The following is an 18,342-nucleotide window of genomic DNA, read 5'->3' on the forward strand; positions in this document are numbered from 1 at the left end:
AACTACCAACCTCTGTATATTATATATTTATTTTATTTTTACTCTATTTAATTTGTAAAATATGTATACACACACACACACACACACACACACACACACATATATACACACACGTAGACATACATATTTAGTATACACATTCAGTAATATGCATACACTCATATTGTACATATATTTATTCATATAATTCTCAGATTTAGCCATTCTTGTTTGCTTGTTCTTATGTTATTGTACTTTGCACACTTCTGTTGCTTGTGAAGCTCGCACACAAGAATTTCACTCACATGTACTGTACCAGTGTACCTGCACATGTGATGTGACAATAAAAGTGATTTGTTTTAATTTACACAGCTAATCTTTTCTTGACATGTTTCCCCACTAAAGTCTTCACCAGCTCACACACCAGTTTAAAAGCTGCAGGAAATTACTATTTTGAAACACAGCTACAATTTTTGTCATTTTAGCTGTTTATGAAAATGCCCCGTTTACAAATAAATGATAAAAATGAGCTCCAAGTCTAAACTTACTTTTATTTTGAAAGACTGAAAGAGAAGCACTGCCCCCACTGTCAAAGAGTGACATTTTTATACATCGTCTCCCATTTTTTAGGACTCAGAAGTATTTCAACAAATTAATTTAATCAGGAATGAAATGATCATTTTTAATGCTTAGTGGAGAAACATTTGCAGGCAGTGACTAGTCTAGAACTCATGGACACCGTTAAACAATGGGTTTACTCCTTTACGATTTTTTGGCTGGGCCTTTACTGCAGCTTCACTTATGTACAGTGTACACTCGTTAGGTACACTCTGGCAGTCTTTGGTCCCTTCAGTACCAAAAAAAGTACCGTCATTTAAAAACCACCATCCACATGAGTATTGTTGGTGACCATGTTTATCCCTTTAAGACCACAGTGTACAGATGTTCTAATGGCTGCTTCCAGCAGGATAACACATCATGTCACACAAGCTCAGACCTTTTCAAAGAGGTAGCGCTCTGTAGGTAGAGTGTTCCCCCCATGTTGGAAGGTCGTGGATTCAAATTCACCAAACAACTACCCTGAGGTACCCTTGAGCAAAGTACCGTCTCTAAACACTGCTCCCTGGGCAGTGGATTGGTGCCCACTGCTTCACTGAGTGAATGGGTTAAATCAGGGGTGATTCTAGGATCAGAGCTTTGGGGGTGCTGAGCACCCAGAGAGCTGCCCATCCAGGCAAGGTAAACTTTACTCATCACGATGAGACGTCTTCCCCGTCTCTGTTAGTCCCTGCATCCCTAAATGCCTCCAGTTGTCCCGAGTTCCCTCTGACTGTCTAAATACTGAAACACTGATCCAACATTATCCTTTATTGATGGATCATTTGATCTTACACTTTTACCTGAATGTGGCTCCTTTTTTTGAAAAAACTTCCTCATATCCATTATGAACCTGGCTGTCTCTCTGTACACACACACACACACACACACATACACATACACATACACACACACACACACACACACACACACACACACACACACACACACACAACAGGAGTTATAAGGTTAATGGGCATCCAGTCAGTTAGCTAGTTAGTACCTTGGGTTCAATATCGGCACATGCACATATGACAATATAACCCGTTTCTCTCATTACATTTCAAACAGGACAGTGGTAACAACACCAGGCTACGGACAATGTTAAGTTTTAGATTTTAAATAGGCTGTATACATTTCAATGAGATCAACAGGACGGTCAAATGTTGCTGAATTTACTACAGAGCAAACATCCTCGGAAAACAAGTTTTCAACACTGCAGGTTACCTGGGTGTAATGTTTTTCAGCTAAAAAAGAAACATGGTGTGACTCCTACCTAACTATATAAAGAGTAACTGAAGGTTAAATGCAGCTAATATGTCCTGTTTTAAGCCAGGCACTTACACCTCCGCTCTGCTGCGTCTCAGCCACCATCGTTCTGGTAGCAAGAGCGCTAGAGCCAGAGCAGGGGAGAGCTGGAACAAACCATTTTGGGAGGGGGTTATCTATACTTTTGTTGTTAAAATGTTCCATCTCAATTAAGTACTGTATACTTTTTATATTTTTAGTAGTGTGTCACACAAACAGCAAATATTTTCAAAAGAAGTAAGAAATCTTTGGGGGTGCTTCAGCAAAGCACCCCCAAAAAAACAAGTTTATTCATATAATTCTTGTATAAAAAAACAAGTTCACTTGTTTAAGATAATAATAATAATAATAATAATAATAATAATAATAATAATAAACCAGATCTCCTGTTGCACCAGGGATCTGGTGCAACAGGAGATTTACATCATGGATATCCAGCTGAGAAATTTGCAGCATCTGATTGATGCTGTGCCATGAATAATTAAGGTAGCTGTGAAAGAAAAAGCAGAACCAACCCAACATTAATGGGGTGTGCCTAATCAAATGGCCTCTGTTTTTCTCCAGAACAGAAGGCTCAAATGCATAACCTTCTTCCTGTAAGCCAACAGTGCTAACCACTGCACCACCCTGCAGAAATCCTAGAAATTATCTCTATGGACTTTTAAACTAGTGCGTACTTTTAAAACTCAATGTTGCACTTAAAAGGTGTTTATAACCCTCATTTGTGAAGTTGTGTGTAGCGCAAGATGACTAAAAAAAAAGAGAGAGAGAGGTGGCGCATCATTGTTGAAAGCCCACTCACCACAACAAGGGTGGGTCATGGGGTGGGTATCTTGGCCCGTGAGTGGGAACGTGGGACAAGGCATACTTGGCAAACAAGACAAACTCAGACGGGACAAAGCACAGATAGAAACTAATGCTAACACAATATATCCATTGTTAATTTTTTTTTTTATTTTGTACTATTTTTAAGAATAGACAACAGCAACAAAACAAAAAGTACAACTTAAAATTCGATTACATGATTAACATTGTATATAAACACTGTTAATGTCTAATATTGAAATGAATCTCCAGTCATACAATTTATTAACTGTATAGACATAAGCCATGTTTTAATAGATTGTTTAGAAGCCTTCTAATTAAATCACTCAGTTTGCATTGTCAAAGAAAACATAAATCAAGATAATGAGATAGAAACTACATGAACTGATGTTGCTGGTAGTATGTGAATGCCAGAGCAGGGTATTCTTTAAAGATGCTAAGTAAACTAAGTTACTAAGTCGTTGGTGGGAAGAGTGCTGCAGCGCCACTTTAAAAAGAAACAAACAAAAAAACAGAAAATCCCACAATCTTAAACCTTTAGTCTAATCAAAATACCAGAGAAAGTGATATGATTTTATCGGAAAAACATAAACAACACAGGCTGTTGGATATAAAAAGCTAACGCAGCAAAGTGTGACCCTTGTGCCCTCTTGGGACACAAACTTCAATACAAAAGCAGTAAATTTAGTTCAGTGTAATGAGTAATATCAAAAACTAACCACCTAGTATCCATCCATCATCTTCTTCCACTAATCCGGGGACGGCTCCTAGGGACAGCAGCCTAAGCAGAGAAGTCCAGATCTCCCTCTCCCTAGCCAAGAGATATAATCTCTCTTGGGTCACCCCCGGCGGGACGTGCCCAGAACACCTAACCCAGGAGCCGCCCAAAGGCATCTTTATCAGATGTCCAAACCACCTGAAGTAGCTCCTTTCGATGTGGAGTAGCAGCAGCTCTACTCTGAGCCCCTGCCTAAGGGAGAGGCCAGCCACCCTTTGGACAAAGCTCATTTCTGCCACTTGTATCTGTGATCTGGTTCTTTTAGTCACTACCCAAAGCTCGTGACCATAGGTGAGGGTAGGGACGTAGAGCAACCCGGAAATCAAGAGCTTCACTTTTTCACTCAGCTTTCTCTTCACCATGATGGACTGGTACAGCATCCGCATCACTCAACCTGCAGCCTGCATTAGCTTAGGAAACAGTCTTAACTTAAACTGCAACTATCCATCAGAGCCCTGTTGATGGTCAGTACAGTTTACTGAACAAGTTTCAAACAATCACAATTTTGGAGTTGGCACCTTCTCCTCCTGCGAGTGGGCCTACTCAGCTGTCAATCATAACATTGCTACCCAATTAAAAACATGACTTTTTCAACCCAAATCAGCTATAAGAACTATGAATAACGACAGAAAGCATTCTTGGGAAAATTTAACTGAGGAGCACTGCCTTTATTTTGACTCTAGTCCCATCCACTAACATGGAGAGGGCAGTACTTATGAAACTATACTGCAGCCAGACAGCAGGTAGCCACAGAGACGCTTTGGCTTCATTTTTCTGGAGCTGTCAGGTCATCCATGTTTTCTACAGTCATTAGAAGCACATAAAGCAACTGAGATTTCAAACACCAAGAAACAAACAAAAAACACAACTTGGGGATTTTAATGAGGTCAAAACATTTTAATAAAAAAAAAAATCTTTTGTAAGAAGTCTTGTCCTCCAATTTGTTCAACTTCCATCACATTTCACTTTCGCAACAGCACACACACATTCGCTCACTGACAATGTGCTAGCTACTAAACCTTTGGAACAGAAACATGTTGACTGATCTGTCAGTATTATAAACATCTTATACAATCCAGTGTAACATGAACGCATAAAAGTCTGCTTCAACTTCAAGGACCACATTAGTAATTTCTCATTTTAGCCCATTAATCACAAATTTCCAGAGTTTCATAATTTACCAGGTAGCAATCAGATTTTATGTCACGTTCAATAAGACAAATCAACCAGCATAACATTAACCTTACTTGGTTTGCCTGTTCAGAAATTTTCCGTTGCCTTTCTTGGAAATTATTCATCACAAAAAAAAAAAAAAGAGAGAGAAAAAAAAAGAAGAAAAAATATACCGGCATGAACTGAACCAACAATTGCCAAAAAGGAAGAAAAAACAATGATAATAGCGTATACGATTTCATGGTTAATGAGCTAAAATGTGCTGGCAGCGTTCTCCAGAAAGACAGCCCTCAAAGGAGTGAAGAGTTTCACATTTAAGTCCTGAATAGCACACAGGGATGTGAGCAAAACAAACTGAGGAGAATTTATTACATAAAGCAAGAGTTAATCTATATTTACAAATGAATCAGAGGCAGATAATCTGCAGTTCCTCCTCTGCCAAAAAGAAATCACATCCCTGAGCACAGTTTGTGTTATTCATAGCATAGCAGTTCACGTCAGAGTCCTGCAGCTCTAGTTTGACCACAACAGCACAGCGTCGCTGCCCAGTTGTTCCCCGGCCCAGAGTCTGCAAAGACGTTCACATTGAATATTGAAGAGACCTCAGCTGCAGTCTTTCTGCATTACAGGAACAAGGGTACCGTGGAGAGCTGCAGAGACAGGAAGCATCAGAACAGCTGACATTTATCAGTTTCCTTGTAGCAGGATGCCAGCGTTAGCTGTTATCTTTACGTCCTAATCTCCTTGCAGCTTTGAGTTATGCCTCTGTTAATGCAGAGCCTTTCTCTCTGCCCTCTTCATCCTCCTCCCCATCTTTGTCTTTGTTCTTTTTGCGTTTCTTTTTCTTGTGCTTGTGCTTCTTGTGTTCTGCCTCTTTGTCCTGGCTGCTGCGTTTCTTGTGCTTTTTGTGCCTTTTAACTTTCTTGTGTTTCTTCTTCTTCTTGTCTGTCGTGGTGGTGGCTGAGCCGCTGTGGTTACTTGGGGTGGGGCTGTGGGAGCGCTGGCTGAGGGACAGACTGGCGCTGCCGCTTCGCCCTCTCTCAGGCTCAGAACCTTCGCCTTCGCTGTAGTCGGGCACGAAAGCTGCCTCGTCTGTCTCGCGGCCGAGGTCGGAGCACAAACGCTGTCTCCTGGGCTCGGGGGCCCGACTTTCCTCTCGCCCTCCTCCACCTCTGACTTCTGCTGCTCTCTCCTCCTTCCCTGGAGCTACTCGCCCTTCCTCTCTTCCTCCACCTCGCCGCTCCTCTTCTCTTGCAGAAGCTCTTCCTTCTTCTCTCACTCCTCTCCCCTCTTCCCTCACGATTTTAATTTTGGTTGATTTGTCCAAGTTTGTCTGGCCCGTCCTACCACCCTTACCCTCTTCCCTTGTGGCTCTTCCCTTCTTCTCCTCCTTCACTGCTCCTTTCCTCTCTTCTCTTGTAGCATCCCGGGTTTCAGTCCTAATAGGCTTAGGTGCTTCCTGCTGCAGCTCTCTACCTCGAGGCCTCTGCAGCACTGGGGAAGGCTCCTTGGTTACACTAAGCTCATTTTCCTGGCCTTCTTCGTCATCTTCCCTCTCCCACTTGGAGCGGGGAGGAGGCTGAATGAGCGGTTCCTCCCTGGCCGGGCTGAGCACCGGGCTCAAGCTCGGGCTGCGTGCACGGGTTTTTACGGGGCTCGGTGGAGGCTGTTCTGCAGGTTTCGAAGGCAAACTCTTCTGGTCTTTCTCCGAGTCCTGCTTTGTTTCATGAGACGACCTTTTGTAAGGAAAAACAAGTTTTTAGAAAAGCTTAAACATCTCAATACGAGCAGATACGACACCACAGTTTAGACAATAGTACAATTTTCTTTGGGAAACACTTTTCTATCAAACTTGAGCTGCAACAACAGTTTATACTTGCTTCACCTTAAATTTATTTTTATGTCCACAAAATTAAAAAAAAAAATTGAATAACTATCAATAATTAGACCCTAATCCTAAGATATTTTGTGTCTAATGTATTTTTACAAAGAACAAAAACAAAAATTACACAACTACACAAGTCATGTAATTCAATGTGAGTTTCACTGTGCCACTGAACTCATTACTTTGCTTTGGCAACACTAAAATAATGAGTTTTCCTAGCCCTCCCAAATAAACAGCTTTAGACTGATTACGTTTTTCAAACTCCTCTTCTGTTGCTAATGAACCGCTGACAGAAACAGATAGAAACAATTTAAATTCTCGTGCCATCCTAATGGAAACAACTTAAAGATGCAAATATCAGACGCATAAAATGAAGAGTGGAACAAAGTAAATAAACTACATAACATTTTGAAGTGAAAATTAAAGGCTGTATAAGGAGAAAAAAAAAAGAAAAGGCACTCACTTAGTGGAGCTTGTAATGTGGCCTGTCAGAGCCTTTCGGCTGATCCTGGGTTTGCTCTTTACAGCAGCCTCCTGAACGTCTTTGACCGCTTCCACGGAGGTGAGAGGAAAGAGGAAAGGTTCAATGAATGTGTAATTAGATAGCAAGACACAAAATCAAAGTTATCATTTCCTGCCATACACTCGACTCGTGCTTCAAATTACCTTCTCTGCGAGCAGCAGCTGGTTTCTCTCCAGAGGGAACGCTCCTCTCTGTTCTGTCCTTGGACGCACTCCTGGGTAATTAGAGAATATAATTACAACTATTAACAACTGTGTTTACAGACAGAACAAATGTATCATCGCGTCTTTCAGTCATGGATAAGGAGAAGCAGAAAAGCAAATGTAGTGACCTGTCAGGTTTAGCGGCTCTTTCTGAGCCCTCGCCCTTCTCCTTAGAAGATGCTCTTGGTTTCTCCTGATGGTCTGCCTGTCTCCTCGTGATGGCAGACTTCTCTCCGATCGTCATTTTATCCAGGCTGACAGATCTGCCTCCCCCGCTCGCGCCGCCTGAGTTTTTTCGTTCTGCCTTCGACGCCCTCTCACCCTCCGTGTCTCTCTCCGATGCAACCGCCACCTTTTGGGCGATTCTGTCCTTGTCTCGGTCTCTGTCAGACCCCTGACCTCTGTCTCTGTCTAAACCAGACCTCTCTCGCTCTCTGTCTGAACCAGACCTCTCTCGCTCTCTGTCTGAACCAGACCTCTCTCGCTCTCTGTCCGAACCAGACCTCTCTCGCTCTCTGTCCGAACCAGACCTCTCTCGCTCTCTGTCCACTCCAGAGCTTCTGTCCTGCTCTCTGTCTGAGATGTGCTGCCCCTCTCCGCCACTGCCAGGTCTCTCTCTGGAGACTCCCCTCTCCGCAGATGCAGAGCGCTCTTTTCTTCTAGCTACTTCTGCTGCACTACTGTGCCGGTCTGCTTCAGAAATGCTTGTGCCAGCTGATCGCTCTGAGATTGAGGCGTTCTTTTCGTGACCAGATGAAGTTTCATCCAAGGCCGCTGCCTCAGTGCTGCCTCTTCTCCCCATATCTCTGTTCAACTTGATTATTCTTACTGGCTTAACCTGCAGATGCAAAAACAAAATGTTCAAACGGAGTTAAATTAGGGGAAATCAGTAGGAAAAATACGTTTAACAAAAGTTTCTGAGGACCTACCTGAAGGTCCATTAGAGGTCTGATGGCTGCTCGATCCGTTTCACCCCGGCCAAGCTCGCGGCTCCCTGGATGCGGAAGGATACCAGGCCTGTCAGAGGAAGGTGGGAGTCTGTGGAGTGGGGGCTGATGAGGCAAATGCGAGTGGGACATGATATCCACTCCACCTCCTAGGCCATCTATTCTCCTCAGCTTTCCGGGAGGAGGTCCAAGTAAAGAGCGACCCTCCTCTCCCATCCTCCTCCGGTTGTCCACTGGGGATGAAGGTCGGGGGAGGAGTGGGAGACCGTGTTGATGGGGGTGAGGAAGGAGACCACCGCCCTGTGGAAGATTTTTTCTTCCCCGCATGTCATGGCTGGATCGGGGGCTGTCATGAAGCGGGGGATGAGGCAGAGGTTGGTTATGGGAGGACTGTGGAGGGGTCTTCACAAGTGAAGGCCTCACAACGGAGCTCTTACCCTTTTCTTTTTTAGAGGTAGTCGAGTTGTGGGTGTCTTCTGGTTTGGCTTTAACACTCTTTAAAGGTTTAACAGCTGAGGAGGAAGAGGAAGATGATGAGGGGTCTTTCTTTTTTGCCAAAACTCCTTCTCCGGTCTTTTTCTTCATTTTGTCCGGCTTTACCTTGACCGGCTCCGTCTTTGCTTTAGGCTTTACTTTCTGAACTTTGTCCTTCTTCGTTTTTTCAGATTGAGTTTTTGATGCAGACTTGGTTGAAGATTTAACAGATGAAGCAGTGCTCTTAGAGGGCGGGGCTTTAGATGACGCAGTGTTAACAGCAGGCCTTGAAGAGATGGGAGGTGTTTTTGTGTGTGACGGTACATCGTCCATGGGTTCGTCTCTGACCGGAGTGGCATCGCCTCTGTCCACCGGCTGTTGCGACGCCTCTGGTTCTTCTCCAGCTTTCTTCTTTTTTATCTTCTTTGTTTTCAGGACTTTAGTGCTGGACTTTGTCCCTGACGAGGAAGAGGACGGGGGATGGTGAGGTGGACCAGCTCTCTCCTCTCTCCCTCTTCTCCCTCTCCCCTGGGGTGAGTAATCTCTGGATAAAGGGGACAATCTGTCCCTCTCTCTGTCTCTGCTGCCATGACCTCTGTGATGCAGTGAAGGGTGTTGGCTATCGTATTCTTTGTAGTATTTGTTGTACCAGTCTACATACTCCTTTTCCCACTGGCGCCTTTCCCTTTCAAAGCGCTCGGGGCCTGCGGGACTCGGACCCTTCAGTTCATATGGTGGTAGCTCGCGTGGAGGTAGCTTTCGTCCGCCAGGGCTGCGGCTCCGGTATGCCCCAGGGGAGCGAGATCGTGACCTAGACCTGTAAGGCCCTTCTGGCCCCTCCCAGCCTCCTCCCCGGTAGGAGGGAGGAGATCGTGGTGAGCCAGAGCGACGGTACCCATAAGACCTCGAACGAGATCGGGACCTTGACCGTGAGCGTCCATAACTGCGTCCGTTACGTCTGGAATAAGGCGAGCGAGGATAGGACCTGCCATGGGATCGTGAACGAGAGCGGGATCGGCTCGGTGAATAAGAGTAAGACCTGGATCTGGATCTAGATCTTGATCTGGACCGAGAGCGCGAGTAAGGAGAGCGGCTAAATGGAGATCGACTGAATGACCTGGACCTGGAAGAAGAGAGTCGGGCAGGAAAAAGAAGGAATGAACAGAGTGAATGAAGGGTTGAAAGAAGGATTACGCAAAAATGCAACAAATGCCTTTAAAAGCTTTGTGCATAAACAAGTTTCGTTATGTAATAAATACCTGGAGTAAGATCGCTTTCTTCTCTTTGGTGCATTTCGGTATTTCATTAGCTCTTTGTGGAAGTCTTTAGTGAACTCATCCAGCTTGGAGGTAACCCTATGTAAACAAAATTAAACACTCAGAAACATTCCAGGTCGTCTCTTGTGGTGAAACTCCAAAATAAAATAACTGTTCACAATTGCAATCCTGAGTTATGTCTGGTGCTACATGGTTTTCACATGTGCCACCACAGTCTGTCGTTAGACCCCTAAAACAAAAAGAACCCACTCACTTGTCCTGTCTGTGATGCCTTGGCCTGTAGAAGTCTTCCTTACAGAGAGGTGGCTGTGGGAGGGTGGGTGGAAGAGGGACTAGAGGGGGCTGGGTACCAGGGGGAACCCAGGGGGGGTTGAGAACTGTTGGTCCAGGGGGATAAACAGGCTGGGGCTGGTAACTCATAGCAGGAGGAGGAATAAGGCCAGGACCAGCACTGTATGGAGGAGGGTAAGCCTGAGGTGGAGGTGGATACAGGGCTGGAGATGGGTACACCTGAGGACTAGGTACAGGAGGTGGAGCTGTGTGCAGGCGACTGGAGGGGTGCTCTCCTCTACTTCGGTACCTGTAAAGATGTACACAAAAGACTTTACAGAACTGATGTTACATCACAAACACTTCACAGTTCATAGTGCATAAGCAAGATTTACCAGTGTCTGCCACCTCCGCCTGCTGCTGCTGGTGCTGCTACTGCTCCTACTCTGTGAGAGTGATTTGTCCGTGAATGGTGACCTAAAAGAGCAGAGAGCAGGCAGGCTGTTAGTTGCCAAATGTCTTCCCTTTAAGCTCATCAGATCTGCTTAAATGAATAAATTGATCTTCTGACCTGACTGATGAGATGGTCTTGTAGGTGGCAGTTGGCCAATCACTGGTAAAGTGTAGCTCTGTGGGAGAAATTATGGGGTTTTTTTAAAAAGAGAGAGAGAAAGAGAAAAAAGGTTAACATGATGAAAAACCTATGTTTTGGTGCTCTAACTAACATAACCTCGCAAACAAGTCACTATTCAGGAAGGACCCACCTGTGAGCCACTTTCTGAGGGTCCTGATGAATCAGTTGTCCCTTTAGGTTCTGGACGCGTCTCCCTGAAACACAAATAGAGACAGTGTCTGGCAAGAAAGGCTTCTTTGAACTGAATTTTTCATGGAATATCTCAGTGTAAACTTACCCTGGTGGGGGTGGTTCACCCTGGTCGGTGGAGTTGGTCGAGTGCATAGGAGAACGGCGATCAACAGCCGGTGCAGGGACTGGCGAAGCTTCTTTTTCCTCGACAATAGAAGCAGCAGCAGGGGAAGGAGAAGCAGGCGGTGGAGTAGACGCAGCAGGTGGTGCAGGAGAAGGAATAGAAGGAGCAGGTGCAGTAGGTGGGGCCTGTGTTTGAGGGGCCGTGGTGGTTGGTACATTTGTAGGAGGTGGTTGAGTGACATTGGCCAGCAGCGGGTCCTGCTGTCTCGAGTGCAGAGGCCTGACCAGCTGTGGCCGCGGTGGAGGCGGAGCTGTGTGTTGGGCCTGCTTGCGCCCATGTTTGGTGTATCCTGTCTCATTCTTAAAGTTGTTTACAGCCTACATAAGAAGGCAAACACATAATCCAGCACTTACAAAAACAGTCAAATTAAACTAATACCACATCAGACTGCAAACGTTTGAAAGCACTACCTGTCGAAGAAACTTGTTGGCAATGAGATTATCAGGTGACACATCTGACTGTTTGCACGTGAAGCAGATGTGCTCCTCTGAGTCCAACAGGGCAGTCCTAATACCTGAAAACAGACGGATCTTATTTAGACAAAAGCTCACGCACACACACAAAAAAAAAAAAAATCACTTAAAATCTTTTTTTATCGTCTACATTTTGAGAACTCACAGTCATCGCAGTAGCTGTTTCCACAGCAAGGTATGACTACGGCATCTGTCATCAGGTCATTGCAGATCGGACACAGGAGCTCGTCAGGGATTGGATCGTTTTCATCCTCAGATGACGACTGTTCATGTGGAACAAATGGAGGGCGCTCCTTCTTTCCCTGTGCGTATGCTTCCCTGTTAACAAAACAAATGCACCAGCAATATGGATAATTACCAACTAAGACATAACTTAATGTGCTATAAAGTGTATATGAAACGTCATGTGTAGGCGTATGTCAGTGATTGGCACGTACGCATCTATAGCAGGTATGGCGTATTCTCCTGTGCTGGTTAACATGGCTCCCTTGGCACCTGGCTCTGCTTTCACCATGAAGCTCTGTGGTATCCCCTTACTAATTCGTACTGGCTTGGGACCCTCCACACTTTTATCCTGAACCTCAAAATGTAAAAAGGCAAAAAAAGAAAACCCAAAACAACAAAAATTAACATTAACCAAAACATGACGGTTACTTTTTTAGACGTTACACAACAATGTTGTAAAATATAGCAACACAGACAAAGATCAAACAATACTGTTAATTACCATTAGCATGGGGCACTGTCGAATGTAGTGACCGGCCTTTCCACAACGAAAGCAGGTGTAGTGAGCAGGTGGAGGTCCGACTGCCTTCTTGGAGTAACTGGAGGCACAAGTTACAGAGTTAAACACACGCCCAGCTAGACAATGAATTGAAATACACATTACATGCTTCATTTTGAATTTAATTAGATGCTCAAGTGTGGCGATTGTATACTAACTGTATTGGATCATATTCGTGATTCGACTGAGTCATCATGGCTTTAATCTTGTCCTCCTCGGATGCATTTGCGTCAACCAGGTTAGCAGTCTAAAACATTGATTTAGAAGAGATATAAGAATCAGAACAATGTCAACCCCTCAAGAAAAAACCAAAAAAAACAACCCATCTTTTTAGCTTTTCTGGCGTTACAGCAAGCATACACAGAAACAGTACCTTCGCAAGTTGGGCGAACGACAATGAAGGAGAAGAGTCCGTCTGCAGGAGAATCAGAGCACATATATTAAAAGGTATTAACATGATAGATTTTAGACACACTGGAAGACAAGAGCCCCGACAGTTCCCCACCACATCTGTGACCAATCCCTTAGAGCCTCCGTTTGTTTCTTCAAACAAAATTAGCACCTCTGTTTAGCCTCCAAAGTGCCTGACAAAGGTAATGCACGAGTAGCAATTAACAAAAGAAATAAAAAAAATCAACACGTGGATTACAAGTGGTGCGTGCCGTTTTAAGTCCAACTCCTCTAAATAGTCAGCAAATCTAGAAGGAAAAAAAACTAATACTCTGAAAGCCTCTAAGCTTGTGTCTTTTCAGAGATTTTTTACATGGATGAGATCTTTGGGGGGGAATAGAGTAAAATACAAATACCCAAAAAACACACAGCGATGTGATGCAAACTCCATACTGAATGTATTATCTACTGCCTTTGCAAAGCAACAAAAGTATTACAGCACCAAAAAAATTTAAATGAGATTGTGCGCTTTAGTCGCATGTTTAAGAACTCATGACGAGACAGAAAATTGTAAAAACATCTACTTTTGCTGTTCTTTAGCATATGCAAGTCTTCCGAGCCTTTAACTATGGTAATGTCCAAGAGCTTCTGCTTAAACACATCACGCCTCCTTAAGTATTTGGGGCTTATCAGCAAATACTACCAACACATCCCTCTAAATCCTATATCCAAAGCTTCTTCTGCAGTGGGTAGCAGAGGGCAATTTTCTCAAAGGAATACTTGACATTTAATTTAAGTATGCAGTTTCCCCTCACTAGGGCACAGTGATTTAAGCTTGTCAAACGAAGTTGTCACAAATATTCAAAACTCATCAAAAAGTTCAAGAATGCTTTCTGTAAACTAATGAGCTAGCAAGGAGCAGAGCCAACCTATTTAAAAAAAAAAAAAAATGCAGACACAGGAAGCTGTCAAGTATGTAGAGCTGATAAGGCACAAGTGTAGAGATCTTTCTGTTGAAGGGGTGGGTGAAATAAAAAAATGCCTGGTGGAAGGAAAATGAAGTAACCGCTGTTGTCACTTATTCTCTTAACCTGTTCCCTTTAACAGCCCTACAACACCACCAACGTCACGACAGAAAGCGGAGGAGGGATGGTTCTGTCAAGAGTGGACAAAGGGTCACATTTTACACCCACATAAAAAAATTTGATCTCTCTTCTTTTTTTAAGTAATAAAGGCTAAATGTTAGTAAACAAAAAAAGCCAGCAGGGTGGGATATCCATCATGATAAGCAGGCTCAGAGGAAACACTGGGTATTGCAGAAAGCTGTGGAGGGAACACACAGGGATCTGGTGCAAGCGGTTCTGACACTGAACCACTCAACAACTTTATTGACAGGGTCTGCAGCTTACAGCTTACAGGACACACTACACCAGCATACTTTGCACTGCAGCAACCATGGAAGGATATTTACTGATACTGTGTCTTAGCACAGTGTGGTCTAGCTTCGTAATGATCCCCCCCAAAAAACCACAGTTTTGTAAAAAACAAACAAAAAAAAACCAAACAAAAACACACTTTGAACTGGTTTCCTTGCACAAGAGGCACTGAGGAATCTGGCTAGATTCAGTGTATCTCAGCACAGCAATGTAAATGCGAGCCTTCAAAGTTTAAGGGTTATGTGCAGTCCATATTCAGTGCAGAACAGAACATCTTCATGATTAAATTGTACAGGACAAAATAAATGACAGAAGTTTTGACTTAACAAAATATCTGAGAATGTGTATGTTTAGCAGGTTAAGCTCATAAAATGAATAAGAGTCAGTGGCAAATCTATTCCACTCATTATGTAAGATAAGTTTATATAAATTAATCACACTTTCCTTCTTTGGGTTTATAAACCACAGAAAATATTTTCACAGAAAATAAATGACAATGTATTATGAATACAAAAATACCATACTTCCTTTTACAAACCCCTTCAAAACATTTGCCTGGCATAAATCAGGCTACATAACCATTTCATTATGAAATACAGTCATTAACAGTTTAAATTGCTTGCCATGTTAATTATCAACAGTTTCAGTTCAGAGCATTACAAAAACATGGTGGCTAGTCTGTTGTTTCTCTTAGCGGCCTCATCTCATTCACACAGTGTACTTTTAATTTGTTCATTTCAAAATAAAAAAAAAAGGCAGACAACCCGGGTTTTTAGAGAGAAACAACAAACTACTTTAACCTTAGTGACTCCAGGAAACCCTCAAAAAAAGACATCAAATAACACACAGAGGTCGAGAGCTCAACACAAATGTAGCCAACACACAGTGAACAGAAGATACAACTTTATCATTGTTGACAGGATGTTCTTGAGAAAGGTGACTAAAGCCAGAAAGAAGGGGGCGAGAGAGAGACAGAGGGGTGAGGAAGGAGAGTGTGTTGTTTTTGGGTTTTGTTTTACATACGGGTCTAGGAGGTCCCACCACAGCTGTGTCAGAACGATCTCTGCGGAAAACAGAAAAAAAGTAGTAAGCTACTGGCACAAAAGGAACAAACATAACCTAGAGATTTCTCTATCATTTAAAATCCACTGGTGACTACACTGTAATCATGACTCAGGCTGCAACGTTAGATTTTATGTATACATACACAATGAACGTCCTGCCAGCAGGTTTTACTCCACCAATCGGGGTGCGGCGGACGATCACAGACGAGTGTTTTGGGATGTGGGCTTCATCGTCTGTGTATTCTGTGAAACACCACACAGAACAGAAATCCAATGAGTTTACAAAATATTTATGAAATACAGAAAAATCCCAGTATTTACAGCTTATGCGATCCCAGGGCTTCAACTAAGGCTGAATAGCTGTGACAGTTAAAATAAGCACTAAATAATGACAAAGCCTTTATAAAAATAGACATTAAAAGCTCGTTCTCAAATATTAGATTGGAGGTTCAGTGTACATGAAACTGCTTGGGACAAATAAAGTAAATCCTAGAATGTCAAACTGTTTTAAAGAAATTATTAGAGGCATGTTGTAGATCCCAATGGATTTGTACATATTCTAGCCCTGTTTGTGTTTTCCCAGCAAAAGCCCTATACGTAGATATCATGCGCTGCCTCTTCCCTAAGTATCTGATTATGCTTCTCCCATAATGTAAAGAGTCAGCTCATGGCGTACCTTCTCGAGTCTGCGCATTGGTGATCTGCAGGTCGCAGTCTGTGGCCTTGAGCCGTTCCCGGGCCATAATCTGCCTTTTAAGCTCGCTGAGAGTGATATGCAGCCCATCGAAAGTGACTGTATTATAGTCCAGTTTGGAAGAAAACTTATAGTGAACACACGACATTTTGTTTTGTTTTGTTTGGATTTCTCTCTCTCTCTCTTTTTTTTTTTTTTTTTTTTTAAACAAGTCTAAGCACTTATCAAGTTAAGAACAAAGAAAAAAAAAACACAGGCCTGGTATAACAAAATGAAAGCGTCAACACTGAACACAGGAGGCTAAATCTGGTGACTTTAATGGGTAAACCCTCTGTATTATTCGCTGAAACACTGGACAAAGAAAGGACTAATATGGGGAAAAGGTTGAGCTCGCAGATGACGACACAGTCATTATTACTGGAAATGAAAAATAATCGAGCAGCGAGGCCAAAGCGCCATGGAGCGGCGCCGTGTGCCTCTTCAGTTCTTTAAAGTCCAAGAAAATACAACAAGGTGCCACCAAATCCAAAAGAGTCCATGCAGCACAGTGTGAATATGTTACATGGGTAAATGAGGTCAAGTCCGTCGTGAATTGTCCTTGCTGGAAAACCCGGTCCGCCGCACTGCAGCTAGCAGCGGGCCTGGGGCTTCCCCAGTCCTCGCGGTAGTGTTTTGCCTTTTCGGTACAGTTTGTAATTTATAGAAACAAAACACCACCGAGCTCCACAAAAAGTCCACAAAACTGCGTGAAATGCTCCACGGCCAGTCCACAGGAGTCACACTACTGTTTAGACCCCTCCGAAAAGGTTAATCTTAAATCGAAATGTTCCGTGTAAATGTTAAGCTAATGTCAAGGCTAACATGCGACACCTCGAGATTAGCTAACGCAACTCAACACAACATGAAAGCAGGCCTAACAAAAGCTAACGGCTAACGCTGCTATTGCTGACAATGGTGTCACGCTAAACTTTGGGGCAAAAATCCACCGTCTGCAGTCAGGACGAAAAGGTTCCTCTTCACTCCACGGTTATGTCCCACCACAGAAAATAAAGTTTTGAATCCGGATGATTCTTCAGTGTAAATCCATTAAATCCATGTCGCTGATCCCAGACGATCGTCTCCTCGCTGTTTCATCAAAATGGCGCTGGACGGAACCGGATGTCGCCAGTGTCTGCTTCTTCTTTGAGGCAATGAAAAGTGGCAGCTGCGGCGTTGCATTTTACTGCCACCCTCAGCTTTTATTGCTCAAAAAAGTTAACTGAGTGAAACCCCACAATATCTGTGCACTAATCATTTAATTTTCGTAATATTGCGCTATTTCACAAGAGCCTGTCGTCTCAAGACACTTTATATTTTAAGATAAAGAAAGACACCAAAAATAATATATAAAACCCCAAAACAACAACAATCACACTACCCCCTATGAACAAACACTTGGACAGTGGAAAGGAAAAAGTCAATTTAACAGGAAGAAATCTCTGGCCGAATCGGTCACCTGAGTTAGGAGTGAGGGGAGGAAGACGGGACAATAAAGATGGCTGGATGCTGGGCAACTGGTATTTGTAGATGGATGGATTTTGTGTTTTAAATTGTAACTTTAACTGATTGTTAGTTCATGGCAATTATACATTAGTGCACTAAAGTTTTATTGATAATTAATATACATTTTGGTTATATTACATGTATTTAAATTCATTTTAAACCAATGTCATTTAAAACAAAATAACCATTTCATATGTGTATGGAAACCTGTTTCAGTCACTAAAAAAAGTCACACCCTTACACTGTACAATTAATTTGTTAGAAATAATATTAAATAATGTAATATGAACTTGAAACTCTTTACCACTTTACCATCCATCCTCTCGAGAATCAGTTGTTTTTGTCTTTATTGTATAAAACTGTAAAGTATTGTTTTATACAATATATTCTATGCAGCAAGGAGATGTTTCAGAGATTTCTTTTAAAGTTTGTACCTCTAATTTTAAGATACCTTGCTTGACATTTTGCAAAAATAACCCTTTAATTTAGATTTACCTTTGCCTGGGAATTTTTTTTTTTAATTTATTCATTGTATTTGTTTTGTTTCTTCAGTGGTGGAAAAATATCAGATCCTGATGACTTTAAGCAGTACCTTTATTTTGCTGATTCATCCCATTTCCTGTAAAACACAGTAGAAATGTTTTTGTGCTTCAGGTCTTCATAAATAACCAATGATGTCCTGATACGAATGCTAGTGTTAAAGAGGAAAGGCCAGTGGTGACATTTTTGGG

General features: G+C 42.8%; 1 protein-coding gene across 2 annotated transcripts; it reads right to left on the reverse strand.

Annotated features, from left to right (window-relative positions):
• Nucleotides 1-3,664: 3,664 nt before the first annotated feature.
• Nucleotides 3,665-17,231, reverse strand: LOC308396352 (uncharacterized protein). 2 transcript variants are annotated; one of them, XM_080881577.1, is made up of 20 exons: nt 16,052-17,231; nt 15,519-15,618; nt 15,335-15,374; nt 12,859-12,900; nt 12,644-12,732; nt 12,429-12,525; nt 12,139-12,275; nt 11,847-12,019; nt 11,639-11,742; nt 11,151-11,545; nt 11,004-11,067; nt 10,811-10,868; nt 10,635-10,716; nt 10,223-10,549; nt 9,952-10,047; nt 8,201-9,815; nt 7,400-8,109; nt 7,212-7,282; nt 7,009-7,096; nt 3,665-6,396 (listed from the first exon to the last, which is right to left on the reverse strand). In XM_080881577.1, the coding sequence occupies exons 1-20, from the start codon at nt 16,215-16,217 to the stop codon at nt 5,418-5,420; spliced, it is 5,433 nt and encodes a 1,810-aa protein (XP_080737703.1). In that variant the 5' UTR covers nt 16,218-17,231; the 3' UTR covers nt 3,665-5,417. The 2 variants fall into 2 exon arrangements, with proteins under 2 accessions (XP_080737703.1, XP_080737702.1); XM_080881576.1 differs by having other exon boundaries at nt 4,105-6,396; nt 12,139-12,281.
• Between the last annotated feature and the right edge of the window lie 1,111 nt (nt 17,232-18,342).

This window comes from Rhamphochromis sp. 'chilingali', assembly GCF_963969265.1.
Source record: "Rhamphochromis sp. 'chilingali' genome assembly, chromosome: 4".
Classification (NCBI taxonomy): Eukaryota; Metazoa; Chordata; class Actinopteri; order Cichliformes; family Cichlidae; genus Rhamphochromis; species Rhamphochromis sp. 'chilingali'.